The sequence below is a fragment of the Ochotona princeps genome, chromosome 4, assembly GCF_030435755.1.
Source record: "Ochotona princeps isolate mOchPri1 chromosome 4, mOchPri1.hap1, whole genome shotgun sequence".
Classification (NCBI taxonomy): Eukaryota; Metazoa; Chordata; class Mammalia; order Lagomorpha; family Ochotonidae; genus Ochotona; species Ochotona princeps.
This window is the reverse complement of record NC_080835.1, coordinates 11,170,653-11,195,230: the sequence shown is the minus strand read 5'-3', so window position 1 is coordinate 11,195,230 and position 24,578 is coordinate 11,170,653. Positions and strand designations below refer to the sequence as shown.

The window sequence follows — 24,578 nt, the reverse complement described above, 5'->3', positions numbered from 1 at the left end:
CCCCGGAGCTGCGTCCTGATTGGCTGTGGCGAGGGTCGCGGGCGGGAGCCCTGCCCGGGGGGGCGGGGCCAGGCCGTGGCTCTCGCCTTCCGATTGGCCGGCTGAGCGGGTCCACGGCGGGCGCGCGCGTGCCGTCGGCGGGCGCAGGCCTTGAGTGGCAGCAGCGGGTCGCCCTCGGAGCCCGGCGGCGGGCGGGAGGGGCGGGGCGGGGAGGGGGAAGGAGCGAGCGCTCGGGCCCGAGGGAGCCGGACGCTCCGGGCGGCCGCCGCCTCCGCCGCCGCCTGGCCCGAGGGGGTGGGGGACGGGCGAGCCCCGATGCCGGGGGAGACGGAGGAGCCGAGACCCCCGGAGGAGCAGCAGCAGCAGGACCCGGAAGGGGCGCAGGCGGCTCCGGGGCACGCCAAGCCACGGCCCCCTGAGGCGGCGGCGGCGGCAGGGACGCCCGCGGGGACCACGAACAGCCGCGTGCTGAGGGGAGGTCGGGATCGAGGCCGGGCCGCCGCCGCGGCTGCTGCTGCTGCTGCTGCTGCCGCGGCCGCCGTGTCCCGCCGGAGGAAGGCCGAGTATCCCCGCCGGCGGAGGAGCAGCCCGAGCGCCAGGCCTCTCGACGCCCCGGGCCAGCCGTCCCAGGCCAGCAAGCCCCCGTCTCCGGCTCAGGGCAAGAGGAGTCCGCGGCTCGGGTGAGTAGCGCGGGCGGGCGGGCGTGGGGGAAGGGGTTCCCGGAGCGGCCGCTCCGCCCGGCCAGCCAGCCTTCGGGAAGGGTCAGCGCTCGGGCTCCGGGGCCGGCCTCTGTGTTTCTAGTTTGTTTAGTGTAGAGCCGTTCTCCTCCGAAGTAGACGCATCTGCAAAGGGAGTTCCCGTTACTACAGAGAGCGAGCCGCGGCCCAGGAACGTAAATAGGTTAAAAGTGTATATAAGAAGACTGCTCCGTTGAGGTTACTCAGAACACTCCAGTTTGTAAGTGCTAGAGAAGGATGATTGATTGCAGAAAACGCCATTGTCGTTTGCCTTTGCAGCTAAGATGTTAGTAAGAGCAGGGAGAATTGAAGGGAGAGGAAGAAGTCCGCAGTGAGTATCCCGTAACCCCAGTAGCAATAGTGGCGAGGATCCCTTAGGTTAGGTAAATTTAAAACTTGAAATGGGTAGGTTCCAAAATTAAGTCTCTGACTTGGCGGCCTTGCCTTAGAAACGCCCCCGAAAGAGGAAAAAGTTTAAAGATGTGTTACTGTGGTGTTACATGTGCATTTGAAGGGCAACAGAGTTTGCTGAATTTGTTGTGACTATTTTTCTGTTGACAAAAATATGTACATACAAATCAGTTGCAACTAGAACCTTAGTTGCTGTAGATTCATTTTATTTTTTGCAAAGCTAATGTTGATTTATTGAATGTATTATGAATGTGGACATATGTGGTCCATTAGCCTCACTTAGAAGTGAATGCCTTGGGTAAGTTCTTTGGCCTGCTGGGCCCTCTGGCTGTGCCGATATAGGGATGTGGAATAGTTGCCATACTGTGAGCCTGTGAGAATTGACACTTGGCTACTAGGCTTGGCACATAGTAATTACTAAATAAAAGATACCAATGACATTTGATGATAGTTTTGGTTTTGTATTCTAGAGAGGCTAATAAAACATATTTTAAATATTCTCCATTTTCTCCTACTCCTTGAAGAGTTGAATGCACCTGTATCATTTAAGATACATGGAGTCATCGTATATTTTTTCCCCTAACTTCTGGCAGGGTACTAATGCATCATTTGACTTCCACAATATAAATGTTGAATGATTGAGCCTGCGTGAAGACGACTTCTTAATTTCTTGGAGTGTTGTTCTCCACAAAGTTCCTGTGGGTAGGAAACGCTAGTCTGATATCCCCATGCCGGTCCCTGCTTGTCATCCATCGAAGCAGGTCCCTGCTTGTCATCCATCGAAGCAGGCCGTGGGGATACCGGTGCCTGACGCTGAGCACCAGGTGTCTTGACGGTGGCCTTAAAGTTAGGTATTTTGATCAGATCGCTAGGGTTTGCCGTAATGCTGCTTTTGACAAACGTTTTCCATTTTCTGTCCAGCTGGGAAACGTTTCAACTCGGCGTTCTTGCTTGAGCAGTGACTGGGCCCTACGCCGAGTGCCAGTTAGGCAGACCCCATGCCCCTTACTGTCAAGGCCCTTGCAGTGCCAATTAAACATGGATTCCTGGAGGTTTCTCACATGTGTACATGGCTTGCAGACTTCCAGTGATAAAATACATCTTAAAACTAGTTTTGCCAACATCATGCTTTGAGACATTTTAGGAGATTTGATTGGTTTGTTGAACCCCTGACCTTGATTCAGCTGTTCTGTTCCCAAGTAATGTGACACTTTTTGAAAGGAAGTAAGGAATGTAATGTATTTAGTAATTACCTCACTCAGGCCTTTTTTCCGTATTTCTCTTTTTTCCCTTTCAAACTCCTAATAATCTGCTGTTGATCCTGGACATCTTGCCCTTAGAGAGAGAGCATAGCGTGTAAAAACTCAGGTCCGAAAAAGCTGACATCCAGATGTGTGAGTTTCCTGAGATCTGTTTCTATTAGAAGGCAGAATAATATAGTGGAAAAAAATGCTAGCCAACTGGGATTCCAAGTGCCAGCTGTGCGTTGGTTGCTAGGTGCGTATTAAGATAGTTCACTTGACCTCTTTGGACCTACTTCATGTGTAATTGATGTTTTATGAATTCATGAAGCGAGCTTTATAATTGGATAATTGTTGAAATTTCGTAAGTCAGAAGCCCAAAGCAACTTCATATATGCATTGCACTGGTAGAATAGGAAGAGTAAAGGAAATATTTGTGAGTGGAAAGAAAAAAAATGTTTTCAGTAAAGGTGCCCAAGAGAAAGTTAAATGCCAAGAATCATCGTAAGTTAAAACCTAGACAGTGAATGCCAAGGAAAGACTAACCAAATTTGATTAAAGTTTAAATACATATGCATAGATTTCAAAGTTTTTTTGTACCAAAGTAAACTTTAAATATATTTAACATGAACTTTTTGAAGTATCCTTGCAAGTACAGACTAAAAATTAGGCTCATCATTTGCTGTCTTAGTCAACGTAGTGAAGGGCTTAGATTCTCAAATAACTTTATTTCAAGTGGAGTGTTTATACTTTTTTAATATAATTACGTCCCACAAAAAGTATTTGAAAGCGCTATTAGAGGGGTTTCTGGGTAATTTTTGCTGATTAAAAGCAAAAAAAAAAAATCCATCTTCTCTACTACTATAGGACCAACGAAATTCTCAGACTACAGTTAGATTAAATGAAAAAACATCAGCTTTTCAAAAAGATACATAAAACATAAAAAATGAAAGCCTCCTAAAGAGAATAGATTTTTGGTTTTGGCTTTTGAATCTGCTTGTATCTCCCTTAACATCAGAAAGGTTCCAGGTGCGTTAGGCTTGCTTGCCTTGCTGATCCCTCCAGAAAGTGGGGAAGAGCCAGCTCTTTACTGTTCTAACTTGTGAAGTGCAAGTTCTGTATATTGCTGGGTCCAGCTGTTGCCTTACCTAGATTTTGGTTTGAGTTTAGCAGTTTTAGAGTCTTTCTGATTGCTTCATTAAATGTTTACTAGAAAAATTACTACATATTCCCCCAGAGATAAATCTGTATAGTGGGAACCCAGGATTTATCACCTAGATGGAGCGTTTCTGAGACGTTGACATTATCCTTCCTCCATTGTATTTATCTGACAAAAATAATGCTAGAATAGATAAGTCATTTCATTGCTAGTTACCTCATTTATATAAAACAATCACATTCATTTTCTTTTACCATTTAATAAAAATGGTAATATTTTCTTTGCATTGGTGTCAATTTGTGGTTAAGTTTTCTGTATGATGCTCTAGCTCTACATGTGGCTGTTTATGTTAACACTAAAAGTTAGATTGCTCAGTTAGCAGTAGCATTTACAAGCAACATGTTGGACTGTGTACGTGACGTCATTTCCTTCTCTTCGGAGAGAGTTGGACTTGAGAGTTGGTGCCGTTCCCGATTCTGTCACTCTGGGGCTGAGTTATATAGAGTTATATGTTTGTGTTTTAAGACAGTGTGCAGATTGCTGACTGAATGCTTGATTCTTATTTCTTACAGATGTGTAGACAAAGTAGCAACTGATAAAGGTAAGATGTGATGAGTACTACCGTTTGTGTGTAGATTTAGAGCCATTTCATGTTCTGATAGACAGTAGAATAAACCTGAGCCTGATCATTCAGATTGTTTTCTACTTAAAAGTGACTCTTATTCAGTAAAAACTTTCTCTGCCTTGGTCTATGTGTCTGCCTTTCAGACACTTTAAAATGAAAAATCTTACGTTCTTTATTCAGAAATAATTTTATAGATTTTTTTCTTAAGATTTATCTGTTTTTAGTTGAAAGGCAGAATTACAGAGATGGGGAAAAAAAGAAATGATCCATTGGTTCACTCCCCAAATGGCCACACTGTCATAGCTGGGCTGAGCTGCAGCCAGGAGCCTGAGGAATGGGGCTGTTCTCTGCTGCTCTCCCAGGGAGCAACCAGGACTCAAATTGGTGTTCATGGAATACCAGCGTTGCCGCAGAGAATTAACCAGCCCCCAAATTCTGTAGATTTTTATGGGTGAGAAAAGTGTGGACAGGTGACCATCAGATGTTAGAGCTATTCTTACTGAAACAAAATAACATGTTTTGGGCTCAGTGGCGTGGCCTAGTGGCTAAGGTCCTTGCCTTGATCCCATATGGCCGCTGGTTCTAATCCCGGCAGCTCCACTTCCTCTCTAACTCTCCTCCTCTCAGTGTATCTGCCTTTGTAATAAAAATAAAATAAATCTTTAAAAAAAAAAAAAATAACATGTTTTATTGGAACTAAAGAAGTTACACTGTGTTGTTTCAGGAAAACTTGGGCATTAAGGGATCTTTAGAAGTCTTAACCCAGGGGTTGACATGTTCTGTTGTACAACTATGAAGAGATTAAAGTTGCATTCTGGGTTATTCAATCTCCACACAAATCTCACTTTAATCCATTAGTTAAATGCATTCTCAAATTCCTGTGTAATTTACCTATTAAAATAGCTGTTCAATTCTGAAAAGCATTTGGGTATATAAGAACTAGCTAGCATTAGTTGAGATCCATGAATAAAGAAATAGAAACTTCTTGTACTTGATCTTTCCTGTGATTTTTAATATTTAGAAGAAGTCACCCTGCTTCTTTTTTTTTCTTATAATTTTCAAACAATTATCCTGTTACTCTGAAATAGTCTTCATGTTACGTCTGTTGAGTTTTAAATAAAGTCATGTTCATTTCAGAGGTTGAGGCTTTTTCAGAACTCTTGGTTTTATTAATAACCCATGTTTTCAGAATTTCAGAAGTAGCTTTTGTTTTTTTCTTTTTGGATTTACATTATTTTTATTGGAAAAGCAAATTTAGAGAAAGAAGGAAGGACAAAGAGGAATTTTCCGTCTGATGATTCACTCTGCAAGTGGCCCCAACAGCCGGAGCTGAGCCTGTCCTAAGCCAGGAGCCTGGAGCTTCTTTTGGGTCTCCCATACAAGGTGCCTGGGCCCCAAGGTTTTGGGCCGTCCTCAGCTGCTTTCCCAAGCCACTAGCAGGGAGCTGGATTGCAAGTGGAGCAGTGGGGCATGAACCAGTTCCCCTATGGGATCCCGGAAGTGGCTTTTTGAGTTCGTTTGCATGTTCATGTATTCTCAGATTTCACTAAGGCTTGCCAAGGGTAGTGCCAAAAAGGTCAGTAGGTGATGGCACACCCCATTAGCTGATCTTCTGCTAAGTTAAAATTGATGTCACATTCAGGTACAGCTCTAGGAATAGGTAAGTATGTACATACAGCACAGTATCATTGCTTTTTGTGACTGCATGAGTTTAGTTAGGTTAAGAGGCAATTTGACGAGCGGCTTTCAGTCAGGCGGTTTTATTAGGGAGAGAGTCTGAAGGACTGCTCGGTGTCGGGAGTCACCCTGGGGTCAGTGCCACATGGCAGGCCGTCTGAGGGCAGTGGCCACCCCTGGTGTAAAGCACTGTCTTGATTTGGTTTTCAGCAGTCTCAGTTAAGCAGCAGGGGATCCGTATTTCAGGGCAGACATAGGAACTTTCAGGTCGTGATGTGATATCTGAAGTAGGAGTTTAAAACGTTGTTTTCTTGCCTCATTTGCATTTTGTAATTACAAGCAACAAGTTAATTTTTTCTACTCATTGTGTTCGCCAGTAAGTAAGGAACCAAGTGTACGATCACCAGAACCTTACCTCTTACAAATGTTTGATTAAGGGAGTCCATTGGTGGGGTTTTGCTTATTTATGTCACTGTACGATTAGTGGTTTTATTACTATTGGAAATATTTTCTACCCTCTGATCAGGGCAGAGAGCGAATTCCAGAAATCTAGAGTGAGCACAGAAAATGTGTCCCTAAGGTGGTTTTCTGTAATTGCTGTTAATAACCGGAGTCTGGGAGAGTTCTCAGAGGCTGGAAGGGATGGGCCAAAGTGAAATGCTGATCGTAGGGTACCATGTTTCACTGAGACTTGAGGGATCATTCTAACGCTGAATTGCACTGTGGTGACCACTGCTAAGGATACTGTATTAGAGCAAAATTATACAGGTTTCTTTTCAAGGTTTATTTTATTTATTTGGGAAAAAGAGTGACAGAGCTATCTCCCAGCACCTGTTCACTCCCGAAGTGGACCCAGCCAGACCTGGATCTTCATCCTAGTCTCCCAGGTGGCTGCAGGGGCTCAAGGAATTACAGCATCTTCTGCTCTCCCAGATGCAGTGGGCAGGAGCTATACCAAAGTGGAGCAGCAGGTTCTTGAACGTGCATCCACATGGGCTGAAGGCATTGCTGATGGTTTAACCCGTTAGACCGCAGTGCCACAATGCCAGCTCCTAACTTTATCTTGTATCTCCTTTTGTTAGCCTGTGGTTGTTTCTGTTAAGAGATTTTCTCAGCATAATTTATACCGTTCCTTTCAAGATTTTTATTTTGCTGTATTTCTGGTTTGTAAGGGTATTTTTTAGCATGTTTTGTTAAATACTATGCTTTTCTCCTATGATTTGAGGTTCCCCTTTTAAAAATTTCTGTGCAGGAGCCCAGCACAATAGCTTAGTGGCTAAATCCTTGCATTGCATGTACCAGAATCCCATATGAGTGCTGGTTCGTGTCCCAGCTGCTCCACTTCCCTTCCAGCTCCCTGCGTGTGGCCTGGGAAAGCAGTCAAGGACTGCCCAAAGCCTGGAGACCTTGAAACCGTGTGGGAGACCTGGAAGAAGCTCCTGGTTTCTAATTGGATCTGCCCCGGCATTGTGACTGCTTGAGGGGTGAACCAGCAGACAAATGGACTGTCTGTCCTCCTGTCTGTAAATCTGCCTTTGCAGTTAAATAAATGTTTAAAAAAATTCTGTGCGGCTTCTGCACCCCATCTTGGAGGTGTCTTGGGACTATAACTTTCAACCCTTTCTGCAGTTGTTAAAAATGTATACCTTTATTTTTTTAAAAAGTATGCATTTATGCTTGTTTTCTAGTTTAAACTTGGAGTTACAGCTTACAGATCATTTAGCACTCTCCTAGTTTTGGTCTTCCAAAATTTCATAGAAATGAAATTACATGGTATCTATTGTCTCTGTGTTTCTTTGGCTTTGTGATTCTTAGTTTCTCTAAAACATTGATTAATTCTAGTAATTCCTTTTATTCTATCTGAACTAAGTAATGTGATGCTCATCAAATTTGTTATATTTTGTTTTTATCTTAAAATGTAAATCACTAATCATTTTTAGGTTTAATGTGGTTCTGGTGATCATCTCTGGTTCTTCATTTTATAGACCTGGACCGTAAGACGAGGAGGCTTATGATGTGGTTCTTAATAAGCTAGTTTTTACTTCATAACAAACCTTTCTGAATTTACTGTCTTCAAACAACGTTGCTTCTTTTGATTCTTTGGATCGCTCGGCTGAGCTGCTGCTCTGCTCTGCTGAGTGTGCACTGTAGTCAGATGGCAGCTGACTCTGCACAGGAGCAAGGCGGTCTCCGGGATGAGGCTCTCTCCGGTTGTGGCTGGGGTATGCATGCTGTGCCTCATTTCCTGCTAGACTAGACCAGCTTGTTACTTGGCTCTCTTGGGGCAGTGATATAGATGTAAAAGGACCAGTCCTGTTAGAGCAGTGACTTTCATATCTGTCTTTTGGTATATTTGCAATGGTGGGAAAATTCTCACCTCAGATGCAGTTGCGTGTTGACCTTTTCTTGTCAATAAAATGTTCCATGTTTTATCATGAAACAAAATGATTAGAAAGTTACCTTGTGGTTATAGCATTTGAAAAAACTACTAAAAGACCATGGGAAATTTTCTGTAATTTTCTATGTCTCAGTTTGCCCATCTTCATGAGGAAGGTAATAATGATTATCTCATGAAATAGTCTGGGAATTTAATTTAGTTAAATGTAAGGCCCAATAATTACTTAGCAATACTTAAAAAAAAAAAAAACAGTGATTTTCTCTATTTCCGATTATGTGTGTTGTACAGTTTGGTTATTGAAAGGCAGCCTGGGGCAGCATTGCTGACGTGGTTAAAACCCATTCCTAATCAAGAGTACCTGCTTATAAAGTACTTTCTCATTAACAGCCAACATAAGCTGTACATTTTTGAACAGGTGTTGTGGAACTTGTGACACAACATCATGATTTCTGAGTGCTGATTCAAGCCCCAGGTACTCAGTTTCTGTTCTAGCTTCTTCCTAAGCACTTGGGAGAGTAGAAGATGGTAGCCCTAATGGTTGGGCCCCCGCTACCAAGTTAGAGATCTGAATGGGGTTCTGAGCTCGGTCTGGTTGTTGTTGGGCTTCTAGGCAATGAGACTGTGTTTGGCGGTCTATTTGTCTCTCCTTCCTTTCATATAACAAACAAATGTATCTTCTGGAAACAAAAAAAAATTGTACCTTTTTGTGAGAGGCCATGTGTTGTTTTTGTAACCATTTCTTCTTGGTGAAAATATTTTTAAAAAATCTTTTCCAGTTTTTTTGTTTGTTTGTTTTGTTACTGTTTTACAGAAATACGACTGCGCAAAAAACTACCAGTTTCTTAATCCTCTCTAACTATATTATCTTTTTCCTCTCCCTGAGTGTTACAGATTACCGCTGGTAACCATTAGTGTGTGTGAGAGAGAGTGAGTGAGTGAAGAATTGTATTTGAAACTTGCAAAGAGAGAGATCCCATCTGTTGCTTCACTTCCCAAATGGCCAGTATGGTTGGTGTTGAGACAGGCTTGAGCCAGGAACTTCTGTGTGTCAGGCATGCTTGGACCATCTGCTGCTGCTCCCCCAAGGACCTTGGCAGGGAACTGAATTAGAAACGGCAGCTAGGACTTAAACCAGCACTCTGGTAGGAGGTGCCAGGTACCAGGGACTTAATCCATTTTAAAACAGAGCTGGTCCCCAACATTCTTAACTCCTGTGAAACGGGTCATATTCCAAGTATATGTGAGATTATGCAATTTTTGTCTTCTGTGTTTATCGCACAAAACATAATGACCTCTAGTTCTGTCCGTATTGGTACAGGTGACAAGGTCTCATCCTTTCTGTGGCAGAACATTGTTCCGTTATGTACATAACACATTTTCTTTGTCCATTCATTATTTTTGGAGACCTAAGCTATTTTTGTTTCTTGGCTGTTCTGAATAGTACTGCAACAAACATGGGAGTGTAAATGTCTGTTAGAATGATGCCATTTCTCTAGCTATGTACTCGTAAGTGGAATTACTGTATCATATGCCCAAATATGTAATGTATAAATATTTTCTCCCATTGTGTAGAGTGTGTCTTCACTCTGGACAAGTCAACTAATTTCTTAAAGTCTAGCAATCCTTTTTCCCCCTGGTTTTTAATAACAAAAGACGTTCCTCTGGTTCTTTTTTTGAAACATAAGAAAGTACCACATACAGTTTCAGATTAAAAATGTACTTTAGGGCCTGGCACGATAGCGTAGTGGTTAAAGTCCTCTCCTTGCACACACCAGGATCCCATATGTGCACTGGTTCTAATCCTGGCAACCCCGCTTCCCATCCACCTCCCTGCCTGTGGCCTGGGAAAGCAGTTGAGGACAGCCCAAAGCCTTGGGACCCTGCTCCCGCTTGGGAGACCCGGAAGAAGCTCCTTGATTTGAATTGGCTTAGCTCCAGCCGTTGCTGCCGCTTGGGGAGTGAACCATCGGCTGGAAGATCTTCCTCTCTCTGTGTCTGACTTTCCAATAAAAATAAATGAATCTTTAAAAAAATGTACTTTCATAGAAGAATTGTTATCAGGGGTGTGTTGTTAGTATGAAGAGCATCCTCTCAACACTTAGACCAAGGCCTGTGGAAATGTTCCAGCTGGGAGCTGAGCCTTTGCCAGCCGCCTTTGATTTGATTGCACCTGTATAGGGTTGGGAGTGGCATTGTAAGGAGTGTGGACTTTGATCTGCACTATAGCCAAGTTCAGTTCCCAGCTGCATGGGTACTTTGTGGAAAAGCCACCTAGTTACTTGCTTTCCTCATCTCTAAAGATAATAATGTAAATATTAAGTTCGTTACTTTTCCAAAAGAGGAACAGATAGTTAAACAATTGTAATTTTCTGCGCTTGATCTTAGCCAAAAGGCTGAGAAGTGACAACTGTGGTTTTTATTCTTCCAAACCTGTCAAACAGCCATGCCATGTTTCACCCACCAGACGTAGGGTGGCCCTTCTAACTTGAAATATTTTGTCATGTCCAAATGACCATCATCTTTTGGCATTTGATGAGTTAGCTTACTTAGAATTCTCTTTGGCTGTAGAATTGAGATGAATCACATGTTTCAGCTTTTCCTACCTAGTAAGAATTAAAAGGAAAAGAACATAAAAATAATAGCTTTATCTTATTGTGTCAGTTCACAGAAAGAAACTGTTTCCTGATCCCTTCAGGAATGTAGTTTTACAACATTCTTCAGGAACTCTTAAGAATAAGGTTGGCAGTCTCAGGAGGGCCTAAAATGAGACCAGCAGGTAGCAAGGTTAGACTCCGAAGTGGAAAGCCACACCTTGGGCAGGCTGCACTCCTGAGGCTGGAGGGTGGCGTCCTCTGCTCCCCCAGCACCGGGGAGGAGAGCCTTCTCTCTGCCCGTGTGTAAGGTACCTGTACAAAGATCTCTCCCACCTTCTCCCCTCTCTGCCACTCTTCCTGAATGTGCTTCTGTGATTTCCTAACTTTAAATAAACTTGACCCAAAAGAAGAAAATATGTAGCGTGAAAAGAATGTAGGTAGCTGTATTCACTCATCTCTGTCTGTTGTGCAGTTGGGGACTGGCCTGGGATGTGGTTTCACTTCAGATGGTCTGGGGTTTTTTCTGATTCAAAGTTCACTCTTACACAAAGCACCTAGAAATGATCTAAAGTGCCATACTGAAGAAACTGGCTGCTTCTTGATTACTTACACTGATACATGAATTACCATTCTGTTGACACGATTAACTTTTTTGTGTGTGTGTGTGTGTATTGATGTGAGACTTCCATGACAGAAATCGTGTTAATTTCAAGCATTTCTGTAGTCATTTAAAGCAGTGGTTCCTCGGCCTCCTAATCTGCCTTGTCTCTGCATGTCATTCACGTGGAATCATACAGTATGTAACCTTTGTATCGTTTAGTGTCATGCTTCTGACTTATCTGGTAGCATGTATTAGTACTTTTATGCCCTTCTATGACTCGGCAAGAAAACTCCATTATAGGTTATTGCTCATATATTGAAAGCAGATTTGTGTGTTGGCTGAATTTGTGTGACCTGTAAGTTTGTACATAGGCACACGTATCTAAGTTGTGTGAAGTCCTTTCCACTGCAAGTACTTCTTCCTTTCCTGCGAGTGCCTTTTCTCCTTGCCCCACTGCTTCGGCCAGAGCTGCTGTTTGAGTACTGAGTGAGAGAAGAAAGGAGGACATCCTTGTCTAACTCTTGATCCTGGAAGGAGAATTTTCAGTCTTGCCACTGAGTTTAACATTCTATCTTGAATTTTTAGTAGTTGACCGTTATCGGGCTGAGGAAGTTAAAACCTCATTCTAGTTATGCATTCTTATCAGGAAACTTCATTTAATTCTGTCAGATACCTTTTCTGGGTCAGTTGAGGTTGACTGAAATTTTTTCTCTCATTCTGCTACTGTGATTTCCTTTTATCTGTGTGTATTGAACCACCTTCGTAGTCTTGGAATAGTTCGCGTTCAGCTACAATTTTGTTTGTTTTTTAATGTGGAAGGATACCCACTGCCATCAGCAGTTCAGACCCTCATAAAATGCTGCTATGTTACTTTGCAAGGGGTAAGTGGCTTATAGTTTTTCTGTAGTGCCTTTGTCATGCTCAGAAATAGGCAGGGCATCATTCTGTCTTTTTTTGAAGAGTGAGAAAAATGAGACAGTTCTTTAAATGCTTAGACTTGTTTGTGAAACCATGTGTTCCTTGGTCTTTTTATTTGAAAGGTTTTTCCTTTGTTAATTTGACATCTTCACTTGCTAAAAGTGTTGGGATTTTTATTTTCTCTTCAGTTAGCTTCCATGGTTTTATGTGTCAAGGAGGTTCTAGGTTACTTTTTGTGTAGCAGTTCTGTATTGTCTTGCAGTCCTTTTTATTTCAGTGTTTTCAACTTCAGTAGTTTGTTTTTTACTGGTTTAAGTTAAAGGACTGTTGACTTTGGTGGTATTTTTTAAGGATCGGCTTTTTGGTCTCACGGATTTTTCTAGATTGTATTCTTTCCCAGTGTCACTTACCACTGTGCTGCTTACCAGTGCTGCTGACATTGTTCCTGTTTTTGTTTTCTAATTCTAACTTAAAATGTAGTGTTAGGTATTGATTACACGTGCAGCTTTTCTCTGATTTGTGAGCGTTTCTTTTTATGTCTGCCTATCCATCTGAGCAGTGCTGAGCCCCTACGTTGGTATCTATCTTTTCCTTCTCGTTCATCTTTAAGTATTGCAATTTTTCTTGCGATTTCTTTGCTCCAGTAGGTTTTTTTTTAAGAGTATGATGTTTAATTTCCAAAGATTTGTGTATCTTCTAGTTTCGTTCATTGAGCTCAAGAGACGTCGGTCTAATCATACAGTCTACCTGGCAGAATCTTCTGTGGATACTTGAAAATGTATATTCTGTTGTAGTTTGACTTACTCTATATGATAGTTCTTACTTTTTTTTCAGTGTTCAAATCCTGTATTTCCTTATTGCACTTCAGACTGTTTGTTTTTAGAAGTGGAATACTAGACCAGTCTGTTAGCAGAGCAGTTTGAGATGCTGCATGAGATGCTGGATCTCCATTGGGCACTGTATCAAGTCCTGGCTACTCTACTGCCAATCTAGCTCCCCAAAATTCTCCTGGGAAAGCAGGAGAACGTGGCCCAGGTGCTGGGGTGATTGCCAGCCATGTGGGAGACCTAGGTGCTGTTCTAGGCTTCTAACTTCTGCCTGGCCCATCTGGGACTGTTGGGGCCATTAGTGCAGTGAACCAGCAAATGGAAGGAAGTCTAACTCTGCCTTTCAGATACATAAAATCTCTCCTTTTAAAATGGAATACTGAGGGCCTGGCACGATAGCGTAGTAGTTAGGGTCCTCTCCTTGCACTCGCCAGGATCCCATATGGGTGCCGGTTCTGATGCCCCACTTCCCATCCACCTCCCTGCCTGTGGCCTGGGAAAGCAGTCGAGGACGGCCCAAAGCCTTGGGACTCTGTACCCGCATGGGAGATCCGGAAGAGCTCCTGGCTTCAAATTGGCTCAGCTCCGACCATTGTGCTCACTTGGGGAGTGAACCATCAGCTGGAAGATCTTCCTCTCTGTCTCTGCTCCTCTCTGTATATCTGACTTAACAATAGAAATAGATAGATAGATAGATAAATAAATAAATAATGGAATACTGAAGATTCAACCAATTTTGCACATGTTTATTGTCCTCTATTTGTGATGGAATTACATCCTGATAAACCAATTTTAAGTTGAGAATATTGAGTCAAAAATAAATTTTATGCACTTTATCACCTGGTATGTTATTGAGTGTTTTGCTCATGTGATCACATTGCTGAGAGCTATGGCTTGATGCTGCTGCCTGTCATTGTGGTAGAGCGTGATAAAACTCCTTGCTCATGGCCTGGGAAAGCAGTTGAGGATGGCCCAAGGCCTTGGGATCCTGCCACCAGCGTGGGAGACCCGGAGGAAGCTCCTGGATCCTGGCATCAATTCTTCTCTGCTCTGGCCTTTGACAGCCACTTGGGCAGTGAACCAGCAGATGGAAGATCTTTCTCTCTCTCTATAAAAGCTGACTTTCCAGTTTAAAAAAAATGTTTGCTTTATGACATCCTCACCTGCATGTTTGAGAGCCTATTTTCCTACAACCTTGTCTGTATGACCAATTGAGCCTTGGTATCATTGTCAGTGTAATAGATGAAAATTGGTGTCATTCTGTTGTTTTCATTTGCGTTTCTGTTATAAATGTGTGGAGATTTTTTACTTTTAGTTTCTGTGTTTGAAAGCCATGGATTTAATACCAGCAAGGTATTTGATCTCTATAGTTGATTTTTACGAAGAATCTTCTGTCAAAATTGGTTCACTTCTAATATAATGCCTTTGCATAAGTAAAATAAGTCGTTCCAAATGTGAATGCCAATTCCTAATTTTAGCTTTTTGTTATTTATTGCTTGGGGAGAAGGGCCACCTCATTTTATTCAACCTCATGATGTGAGGAAATGTGGAGTAACAAGGGTAGCAGTAACAGATGGTGTGTCTGGGCCTGGGCACAGTTTCCTGTGCAACTGGAAAATTGCACTGGGACTGGATTGTGCCATGGGAGTGTTCTGTAGGTTAAAAGAAATTTTTGATGTTCATTTGTTAAAACATCTACACCTGTAGTTATTTGTTTCTGACACTATATTATCTGATCATCTTTCTGGAACCACTTTAGTTTCTTTAAGTTGATCAAGATGTTAGAGTTCTGTTAATAAAAAATAGCTTTTGTTTCTCTTAAGCATTGTGTTTAGTGGTACATAGGCAAGATAAAATTGTTTCTTTGTTAATTTGAAGTATTAAGAGTAATATTGTAGGTTTTACCCAGTTTTCCTCTATGTTTCTGTTATTGCTGTAAGAGTTTCTGTTGTGTGTTTTTCTTTTAGAAGCGTCTTCAGTTCAGTGACTGTTTCACAGTTGGTAGATGCTTGCTGACTGTTGGTTAACTACTATCGTGAATGGTGGTGTGTTTTTACCTAGATCCCAAGGAAGAGAAGGAGGAAGAACCCAACTCTGCCCTCTCTCAGGAAGTTTCTGCTGCTGCGACCCGACCTGGCCGGGGCTGGCGCAGTAGTAGCAGGACATCTGTCTCTCGCCATCGCGACACAGAGAATACTCGAAGCTCTAGGTCCAAGACCGGTTCGTTGCAGCTCATCTGCAAGTCAGAACCAAATACAGATCAGCTGGATTATGGTACAGTGCAAGTGGAGTATGCTTGCTCAGTGACCGCTTGCTGTTTTTATTTAAATGTAATGTTGAAAGTGGGCTTTTGACACAGCTGTTACAACACTGCAGGGTACCCGCTTCCCATGTAGGTGTTCCTGGGTTCAAGTCCTGGCTCTACTGCCAGTGCACACCCCCTGACACAAGCAGGTGATGGTTTGAGTGGTTTCACCACTGTCACCCACATTCAAACTTGCGTTGAATTCTTGGTTCTTGATTTTAGCTTGGCCTATCCCTGACTGTTGAGGGCAATTAGGGGTGACCGTGTGGGGAAATACCTCCTTCTGTTTGTCTCTGTCTACCTATCTATGTGTATGCCTTAATAAATAAACAGTAATTTTTATGAATGTAAAGTTGAACAGCTTAGCTCTCAAGGACAGCTGTTACAGCACAGGGAGTGCAGCGATTTAAACCTTTTGGTGTAGGGGAAAAAGATATCTAAGTAAAATTTTATTTGTGCTTGCTTTTTCCAGAAGTTGCAGAAGAACATCAGTCCACAGGTGGCATTAGGTAAGCAGGGGCAAAACTTTCACCTTCATATTTTGTATGAAACTTGAGTAACTGTAGAGCATTATCACAGTGAATGAGTCGGAAGTTATTTTCCAATTGTTAGGAAATCCAGAGAAATCAAGTTCACTCTGACTAGATTTAGGTTCTATATTGATGTTGATTAGAACTTTAGCCATGGAATCCTACATAGTTTAGAAACTGTCCTTAACTGCTTATGTTGTGTTTTGATGAGAGTTTTAATTTTATTATCTTCCAGGATAAGTCTTGATATTTGTTCTCTTGGGTATTTTCTGATAAAGCACATTACCACATAGTATTACAATGTCAGTTTTTTATTTCTTACTGTTGTTGTGTAGTGTGATCTTATCTCTGTTTTAGAATGTGATAGAATGTCTTAAGATTTACATGTTTTTGTTCCAATCATTAGTCTTTAGATCCAGCAATTAGATAAGGAGATAGCTTCCTGTGACTTCTTGACTACCTTTCCATAAATTACCAGACAGTCTTCTCGCATGTGAGCCTTTCAACTAGTTTGTTTTGTGTTTTATTTCTCTAGTAGTGATGAGGAAGAGGAGGAGGAAGAGATGTTAATCAGTGAAGAGGAAATACCTTTTAAAGATGACCCAAGAGATGAGACCTACAAACCCCACTTAGAAAGGTAAGTCTCTAATTTTATTCCAGATAACCTCAGTAAAAAATTAGTAGGAAAGTACTGTCTCGTATTTCTATTTTGTTCTGTTACCAGAGTAATGGTTAGTTTTGAATAATGAATTTTGTGCTTATTTTGCATGTCAGCTTGTTAAGTGTAAAGTGAGGTCCTTCGCAGGGACCTTGAGCCTGAGCGAAAGGAGAAGCCTCTCACAGGTGTCCAATACGCATCATTGCTGTGAATGTGAGAAAGCATGAACGGAAACCTGGACCTGCTGTCATAGTCTTCCTTCCTGGAAAACGTACTTTGTACAGTGTCACTGTTAAAAGGGTGAATTTGTCTTTTCAGGGAGACCCCAAAGCCACGGAGAAAATCAGCGAAGGTCAAAGAAGAGAAGGAGAAGAAGGAAATCAAAGTGGAAGTAGAGGTGGAGGTGAAAGAAGAGGAGAGTGAGATTAGAGAAGATGAGGAACCTCCTAGGAAGTGAGTAGACGGTTAACCTGTCAAAATGGAAACTAACAACTTTTGAAATGTAGTGGAATGAAAGACTGGAATGTGAGAAAAGATGTCCCCATCAACATACTTAATGATGTATAACTTTTTAAATGAAAAATATTTAGCCTGAAGCATCTGATGCTTTGACTCAACATACTGCTGAAGTTGATGAAGTTAATTTAAATCGTAGCAATCAAAAGGAGCAGAAAGGCTGTCTAGGAATGCAGAGAGAGCCACAACAAACATATGGCAATTGTATATCATCAGAACAAACAGCAAGCCTTATAACTGTAATTGGATTAGAAAAGTTTTGCCAAGCAAAACTTTTGTGTTTCAGAAAATTTCAGCTGTGTAGGCATTATTACAAGGATATTGTAGATTACATGAGAAATTCTCATTTGGTTTATATCTTGACTCTATTTTGGTAAAAAGACTTCAATTTAATAATTCTTGAAGTAATAACATTTGAGATGTATAAATCTTTAGCAGTGCATAGTTTATAGAAGGCGTGTAATTTGTGACACAGAGTGATTTTATAGACATTAATTCAAGATAAAATATTGCTTAATTTGCCAGATGTGAGTTTCTTTGACATAATTTATTCTGGGTTATCCTGAGTGTCTGCCGCTCCCTCTTTTACCTTTGGTTGAAGTTGATTCTGTAAGCTTCAGTCTGGAATATGTGCACAGTTAGTTACTTTATCTTTTATTATAGGAGGGGAAGAAGACGAAAAGATGATAAAAGTCCACGTTTACCCAAAAGAAGGTGAGGCATTCATACTGCTGCTTCCTACCTGATTTCTGATGTTAGATGCTTTACCCCATAATAACCTTGTGGATCTATGTGAAAATTCCACAAAAGCTTTTGATGTGGAGATGTAATATTATTTTCCTTGCTAAATCTTGATATTTCCAAGAATTTTCATTTTTTATCTTTACTTTTTGTTACTATTTAGTTTTTTGCTATTTTGAAACTGCCAGACATATTTTAGTTTACTTCTTGTATCAAGTCTGCACACAATCTGCTGGTTAACAGATTTTAAAAATAATATTTATTGGAAAGTCAGAGGGGTACATGGGAGAAGCGATGCAGAGCTCTTCATGCACCACTGGTTTACTCCCCAAACGGCTAGGACTGGGCCTGGCTAAAGCTAGGAGCCAGAACCCCCTCCTGGCTCCTAGCTAGGAAGGAAGGGCCCAAGCACTGCTCCCCGTCAGCAGGGAGCTGCATAGGAAACAGAGCAGCCAGGGCTCAAATTGGCGCTCTGATGACACTGTGCCGTCATCCCGTCCCACTAATGAAGAGATTTTAATTTAATTCTTTGTACTATGAAGTAACTGTTTCTTGAAATACAGTTTGAGCTAAAGGCCGCTCTACAGGATGCTTTCTGTTAACTTTTCACTTATCTTTGTAATAGGAAAAAACCTCCGATTCAGTATGTCCGCTGTGAGATGGAGGGATGTGGAACTGTTCTGGCTCACCCTCGTTACTTGCAGGTCAGTGAGGTTGTTTATGTAAGTCAGTCACTAAGGCTAAATGACCAAGGACTTGAACCTTTTCTTTGAATCTTGGAATATTACAGTAATATATCTTTTTAAAAATAATAAAATCAGCTCAAACCATTGATTTCTTAAATACTGCTTAGAATGAATAGAAATTTTTCGATTGAAGCTTTAAAGTGATTCCAGATACAGCATGTGTTTAAATATGACAGAATATATGCATGAAAGTAAATTACTGTTCAGAAAACGGTGTTTGATCTTCGGTGGCAAGTATGAGACTGAACCCTTGCTTGTGGACAATGATTCTAATAATGGTAACTAATATTCTTTTCTGTGTGCATTTACTGTGCCAAACTAGACAGTGCATGATATCTGTTTCTGTAACAACACAGAGACAGTTCTCCTTTTCTGTTCTTTTTTTGTGTAAGAACTGGAGCTTGAAATGTTTATTTAGTGTATCACTAAGATCACTGCTAGTGAGTAACAGACCCACTTTAGAGCCCATTTCTGTGTGTTTTAGTAGCCTGTGTTTTTTTAATCATTTGAATCTACTAGCTTCCTATTTATGTACAAACTAGCAAATTTGTTTTCTTTGAGCGCTTTGGACTTAAAAAGCAAAAGCTTTCAGGAACCCTTAATGTTTATTGTCTTACTGTTTTAGCACCATATTAAGTACCAGCATTTGCTGAAGAAGAAATATGTATGTCCCCATCCCTCCTGTGGACGACTTTTCAGGCTCCAGAAGCAACTTCTGCGACATGCCAAGCATCACACAGGTACTTACTGAAGTGAGGTGTTTATCAGCTCACTGGGTGCTGCACGTGTGTAAGTTATTACGGTTTGCAGGATAGAGAGTGAGAGAGTGCTCTGATTTAATCCCTGAATTTCCACAGTGGCCTTCCTTGGCTTTGTGCTGAAGCTTATCAGTCACTAAAACTGAACTCAGTTGTAGCAAGAACCCAAATTTTTAAAGTCTCTGCTATCTAGTAACTTACTTTATTTTCTAAGTTTTTATTTGAAAAGCCGAGAGACAGATTTTCCATCTATTAGCTCACTCCCCAAATACCCACAATAGCTGCAGCTGGGCCAGACTGAATCCAAAAGCCCAAAACACAGTCTGAGTCTCCCAGTGGGTAACAGGGTGCACATTAACAGGAAGCTGGAATCTGAAACTGGACTCTAAACCAAGCAGTCTGGTGTGGGATGCAGGTTTCTTAACTGCAGAGCCCAAAATACCTGTCCCAGTGTCCAGTAATTTTAAGTGAAAGGCTTCAAAACTGTTGTCATCATTCAACAAATTGTTGAGTCCCTGTTTGGCCATAGGCTTGCCAGTGGGTAGAGAAAGAAGCCCAGTGCTTCTTCGTCCTGAGGATTCCACACCAGATTACCAAGTTGACCAGAAGCCCTGTGGAGCTGGAGGAGGGTGATGTGTGGGGAGTGGAGGAATCGGGTTTGGCCAGAGAGAAGTTGGTTGAATAGTGTGGAAAATAAAGGGGAAACAACATGTTTCTCATGCATTTGATCAAGGGAAGTTAAAATTGTCCTGGTAACACTTTTTAAACCTGAAGTAGGATATAATTGTCATTTCTCATATAGGTCACTTTTTCCTAAGGAATTCTGATTTTTGTTTTGGTTTTATTTATAATACACTTGATCTTGGTCAAAAGGCTGAGAAGCGATCTGGTTTTTATTTGAATGTAAATTCTTCCTGTGTAGACATGGAGTTTTTGCCTGTAAAACCTGGTTTTAAAGAGCAAAATCCATAGAAAATGTAGTTGCTTATTTGCCAGACAACTGGTTTAGTGATAGAATAGGTGAGAATTCCAGTTTTCATATTTTTTTTCCTAATTTGTATTTTGCTTACATTGAAATCAGCACTGCTTATACTGTAAAACGACCTTCCCCGTACCTCAGAACAAAACACTAATCACACTATTTTTCTTTTTAGATCAAAGAGATTATATCTGTGAATATTGTGCTCGGGCCTTTAAGAGCTCCCACAACCTGGCAGTACACCGGATGATTCACACTGGCGAGAAGCCATTACAGTGAGTTCTTCATTTACTTGTGAATGTTTGGGTGAGAAGCACATATACCTCACTCAGAGGTTTGTCCCTTTATACATGTTTCAGCTGGCACGGTTATTAATTTTCATTGGATCAAAGAGTGGATATTTATTTGGGGTTTGGGCATCTACTTAGTGACCTTTTTCTTCATTTTCATCAGTTCTGTATTCTTACCTGCCCTTGAATAAAAGGTGCTTTATTTCTGTTTGGTCAGCCGATTCCTCTCACTCTTTTTCAGATGTGAGATCTGTGGATTTACTTGTCGACAAAAGGCGTCCCTTAATTGGCACATGAAGAAGCATGATGCAGACTCCTTCTACCAGTTTTCTTGCAATATCTGTGGCAAAAAATTTGAGAAGAAGGACAGCGTGGTGGCTCACAAAGCAAAAAGCCATCCTGAGGTGCTGATCGCAGAAGCTCTTGCTGCCAATGCAGGCGCCCTCATCACCAGCACAGATATCTTGGGCACTAACCCAGAGTCCCTGACACAACCTGCGGACGGGCAGGGTCTTCCTCTTCTTCCTGAGCCTTTGGGAAACTCAACCTCTGGAGAGTGCCTGCTGCTAGAAGCTGAGGGGGTGTCAAAGTCATACTGCAGTGGTGCAGAACGGGTGAGCCTGATGGCTGATGGGAAGATCTTTGTGGGAAGCGGGAGCAGTGGGGGCACTGAAGGGCTGGTCATGAACTCGGATATACTCGGTGCTACCACAGAGGTTCTGATTGAAGATTCAGACTCTACTGGACCTTAGTGGGAAAGAAGACTTTGGGCACTGGAACAGCTCAGACTTTGTATTTAAAATATAAAAGGACAAAAAAAATTTAAAGCATTTAAAATCTAGTAAAATAACTGAAGGGCCTGCTTTTTCCATTGTGGATCACAGCACATACACACCCATCCCCTGTCCTCCTTCTGTTGCCCCCCTTATAAACACTGATGTTGCCTTTACCAGCAAGGTAGACAAAAATACAGCAGCAGCAGCTCTTAAGTGAGGGTTATCCTCATAGTTCCAGCCAGTGCGGATTCCTGGTCACTGGCACACCCCTTCTTCCAACCTGTAACTGATGTGCTCTGGATCAGCTTTTAACTTACTAGTATATTACTGTCTTCTAAATCCCTTCTCCTCTATTGCTGCCCTATGGTTCTGGCTTCTACCCACCGCAGCACACTTACCCTCAAATATATAATTCTAATCTCTGGAGGCTGGCAGCTTGACTTGGCACTTTAGGACCCCTTAGTAGGGTGAGCTGTTAAGACAGCACACATCTCTCGCCCTCTCTTCCTCCATTCCCAACTGGGCTTTGGAAAGGAAGGATACGCGGGGACCACCTCCCTTCTATGATCCCAGCACCTCAGTCCCCCTTTCACACCTCCATATGGCTCTTAATGGTGCTCACTTGCTTGGAAGCAGGCTCCCAAGAGGGAGGGGCTGCCCTCAGCACAGTCCCTTTGACTGTAAGACAGAGCTCTGTGTCAGTGAGACAGAAAAGTCCCAGGCTAATGGCAGAAATTTGCACTTTGAACATGTGTGTTTTTGTGTTGTGGAACCTGAGATTCCTTATTTATTAATGGAAAGTCTGATTTTTTTGGGGGGGTGGGGGAGGGTCTTTGTTGCTATATTTTGTGGGGCTGTGAGAGATTAGATTATTCTGACATGGGACCCTTTCCACAAGAGGTACTTTGAAGGCAAGGCATAGGGTTAAAGAAGCACAGCCAGCCTCTCAAATCATAGCTCTCCAGTGGCCTTGAAAGAAAGCTGGTCCTCAGCACTAACAGATTCACTACAATAGCCTACTGTTCTTTTGTCAGCCTTCTTAGGGAAGGATGTTACTAGGTTTGTGGTAACTAGTGTGCTCTTGGAAATTTGTAGAGCGTTGAGATTTAGTTATTTTAAGGGGATGTTGGAGGGTGTTCAGGGTCTGAATTACAGATAACAGATTATTCTTGTAAATTCTACTTTGTTTTTCCCACCATTTCTTTATGCTTCCCTGTTGGTGCAGCTTAGCCTCTTGCTTGCTTTTTGTTTTGTTTTTTTGCTTTGCTTTATCATCGGTTCATTCCAGTTCCCTGTTAGTGAAGAATATTGCCATTAGTGAAGGAACAAAGTCTACAAGTCCTAAAGTTTTAAGTCAAAGAAAGCTGCTCTGTTTGCTTTAGTAATGCTTCAGAAGAGACACTTTAATGGACAAGTTGGTTATCTTTGTAATAAAGGCTTTGGCGTTCACGTGAAATTCTGGGGATTGCCACTCCCCCCGACAGAGTGATTTCCACGGGTATGTAAAAGTTCCTAACACCACAAGGCCAAAAATGTATTGGGGCTCATTTTTAGAGAACAAGAGGGTGACTCCTAGCCTGTCGACCTCGGAAGTTGAAGACTGGCCCTGGTCGTTGTGCACGGTTACGAGTGTATGATGGCTGTTGGAAAGAATGAAGATTTGCTGAGAACAAAGGAAGGAACAGCTTGTTTTTCACAAACACTAAAACTACAAAATTTATCAGTTTTCTCTCTGATTTATTTTTTCCCAGAAAGGAGGATAATAAATGTCATCTCTGAAAGAGACTTACTGTGCAACCCGCTGTGTCAGTGGTCGGGGTGCCAGGGAACAGGGAGGGAGACACCTACAGTGAGCAGCCTGAAGTGCACTATTGTTTCTCACAGTGTTCATTGGGGGGGAAGCAAATGGGGTGAGGATAGAAGGGATGCAGAGTGTGCTTCCCTGCCCACAGGAAATACTCAGAGTTGACTTTAATATGTTGAGTAGATTTAAAAATAGAATTGATTGGATGCCTCTTCAGCAAAGTTGTTCCACTCCCAAATAAGTCTGTTTTGTACTGTTTGATTAGTTAGTATCTGTAGTCCACACTTAGTTTTGACTTTGCCACATGTGAATGAACTTTGTCTCCATAAATCTAATTTGCAGTGATTAGTCATCAGATATTTTAACTACCTACACAAAAGCAAACTATCTTTGTATGAGATAGGGAAAAATATGTTGTTCTCCTTGCCTACTAAAACTAACTGAATAGTCCTAATAATTAGGAACTTGTGTTCTTTTTTCTCTTATTTTTTTCCCCCAGAACTATCATTGCCTACAGTAAATTATTGTAGCGCCTTGCAGTAGAGTTGTAAAAATATTCTTAGGAACTTTTCATTTTGCTTTTGAGAAAGGGGTGCTAGGATGGTGAGTTTGTGTAAGTAAACTAAGTTCTCTTCCATCTCCTGTCAGTTCTCCATGCTGTTTCGTTGTCCTTACACAAAGGTCTTCTCGTCTTTAGATTTTGCATTTCCAGTTCTCATTAGATAAATTACGTTACCTTCTAAACAACCCATAACCGCTGCATGTTAGCCATCTTGAGTTGGCAATCCTAAATTCTGATAACAGAGTTTTGGATATAGCTATTAAGTATCTCTGAGAGATGTACTTCCTCGTCATGATTGCCCAGGGTTATTTTGCCATAATTAGACTCCTTCATGTGCTTCAAGGTGTTCGGATAAACACTGGTTTGGGAATCCTGGGAGTGCAAAAAGGAAGCTATGGAGAGGCACCCACACAGAGCACTTGAACCTCTTGTTGTCTGGAGGGAAAAACACAAACATACTACCAACCTAAATAAGGTGATTACGGGCTCCTTGTTTGAAGTACCTTTTCCCCCCCCTGTTTGTTTTTCCCACTTTCAAATGTACTCAAAAACTTTATAAATTGTAATGAATCGATTTACAGTTTTATTTCCTAAAAGCCTTTTACCTGTTGTAATGTGCAGGACCCTTCTCCTTTGCTGGGAGAGACAGGTAGTTACCTGAATCTAGGTTGAAAAGGTTATGTAAAAAAGAAATTATAATAAAAGGGATTACTCTGCTTTTCAAA

At 41.8% G+C, this 24,578-nt stretch overlaps 1 protein-coding gene across 1 annotated transcript; it reads left to right on the top strand.

Annotated features, from left to right (window-relative positions):
• The first annotated feature begins 219 nt into the window (after nucleotides 1-219).
• ZFP91 (ZFP91 zinc finger protein, atypical E3 ubiquitin ligase) lies at nucleotides 220-24,578 on the top strand. Its single transcript, XM_004585490.3, has 11 exons — nucleotides 220-680; nucleotides 4,121-4,149; nucleotides 15,250-15,462; nucleotides 15,966-16,002; nucleotides 16,559-16,660; nucleotides 17,000-17,134; nucleotides 17,861-17,911; nucleotides 18,564-18,642; nucleotides 19,310-19,424; nucleotides 20,597-20,696; nucleotides 20,953-24,578. The coding sequence occupies exons 1-11, from the start codon at nucleotides 316-318 to the stop codon at nucleotides 21,461-21,463; spliced, it is 1,737 nt and encodes a 578-aa protein (XP_004585547.2). The 5' UTR covers nucleotides 220-315; the 3' UTR covers nucleotides 21,464-24,578.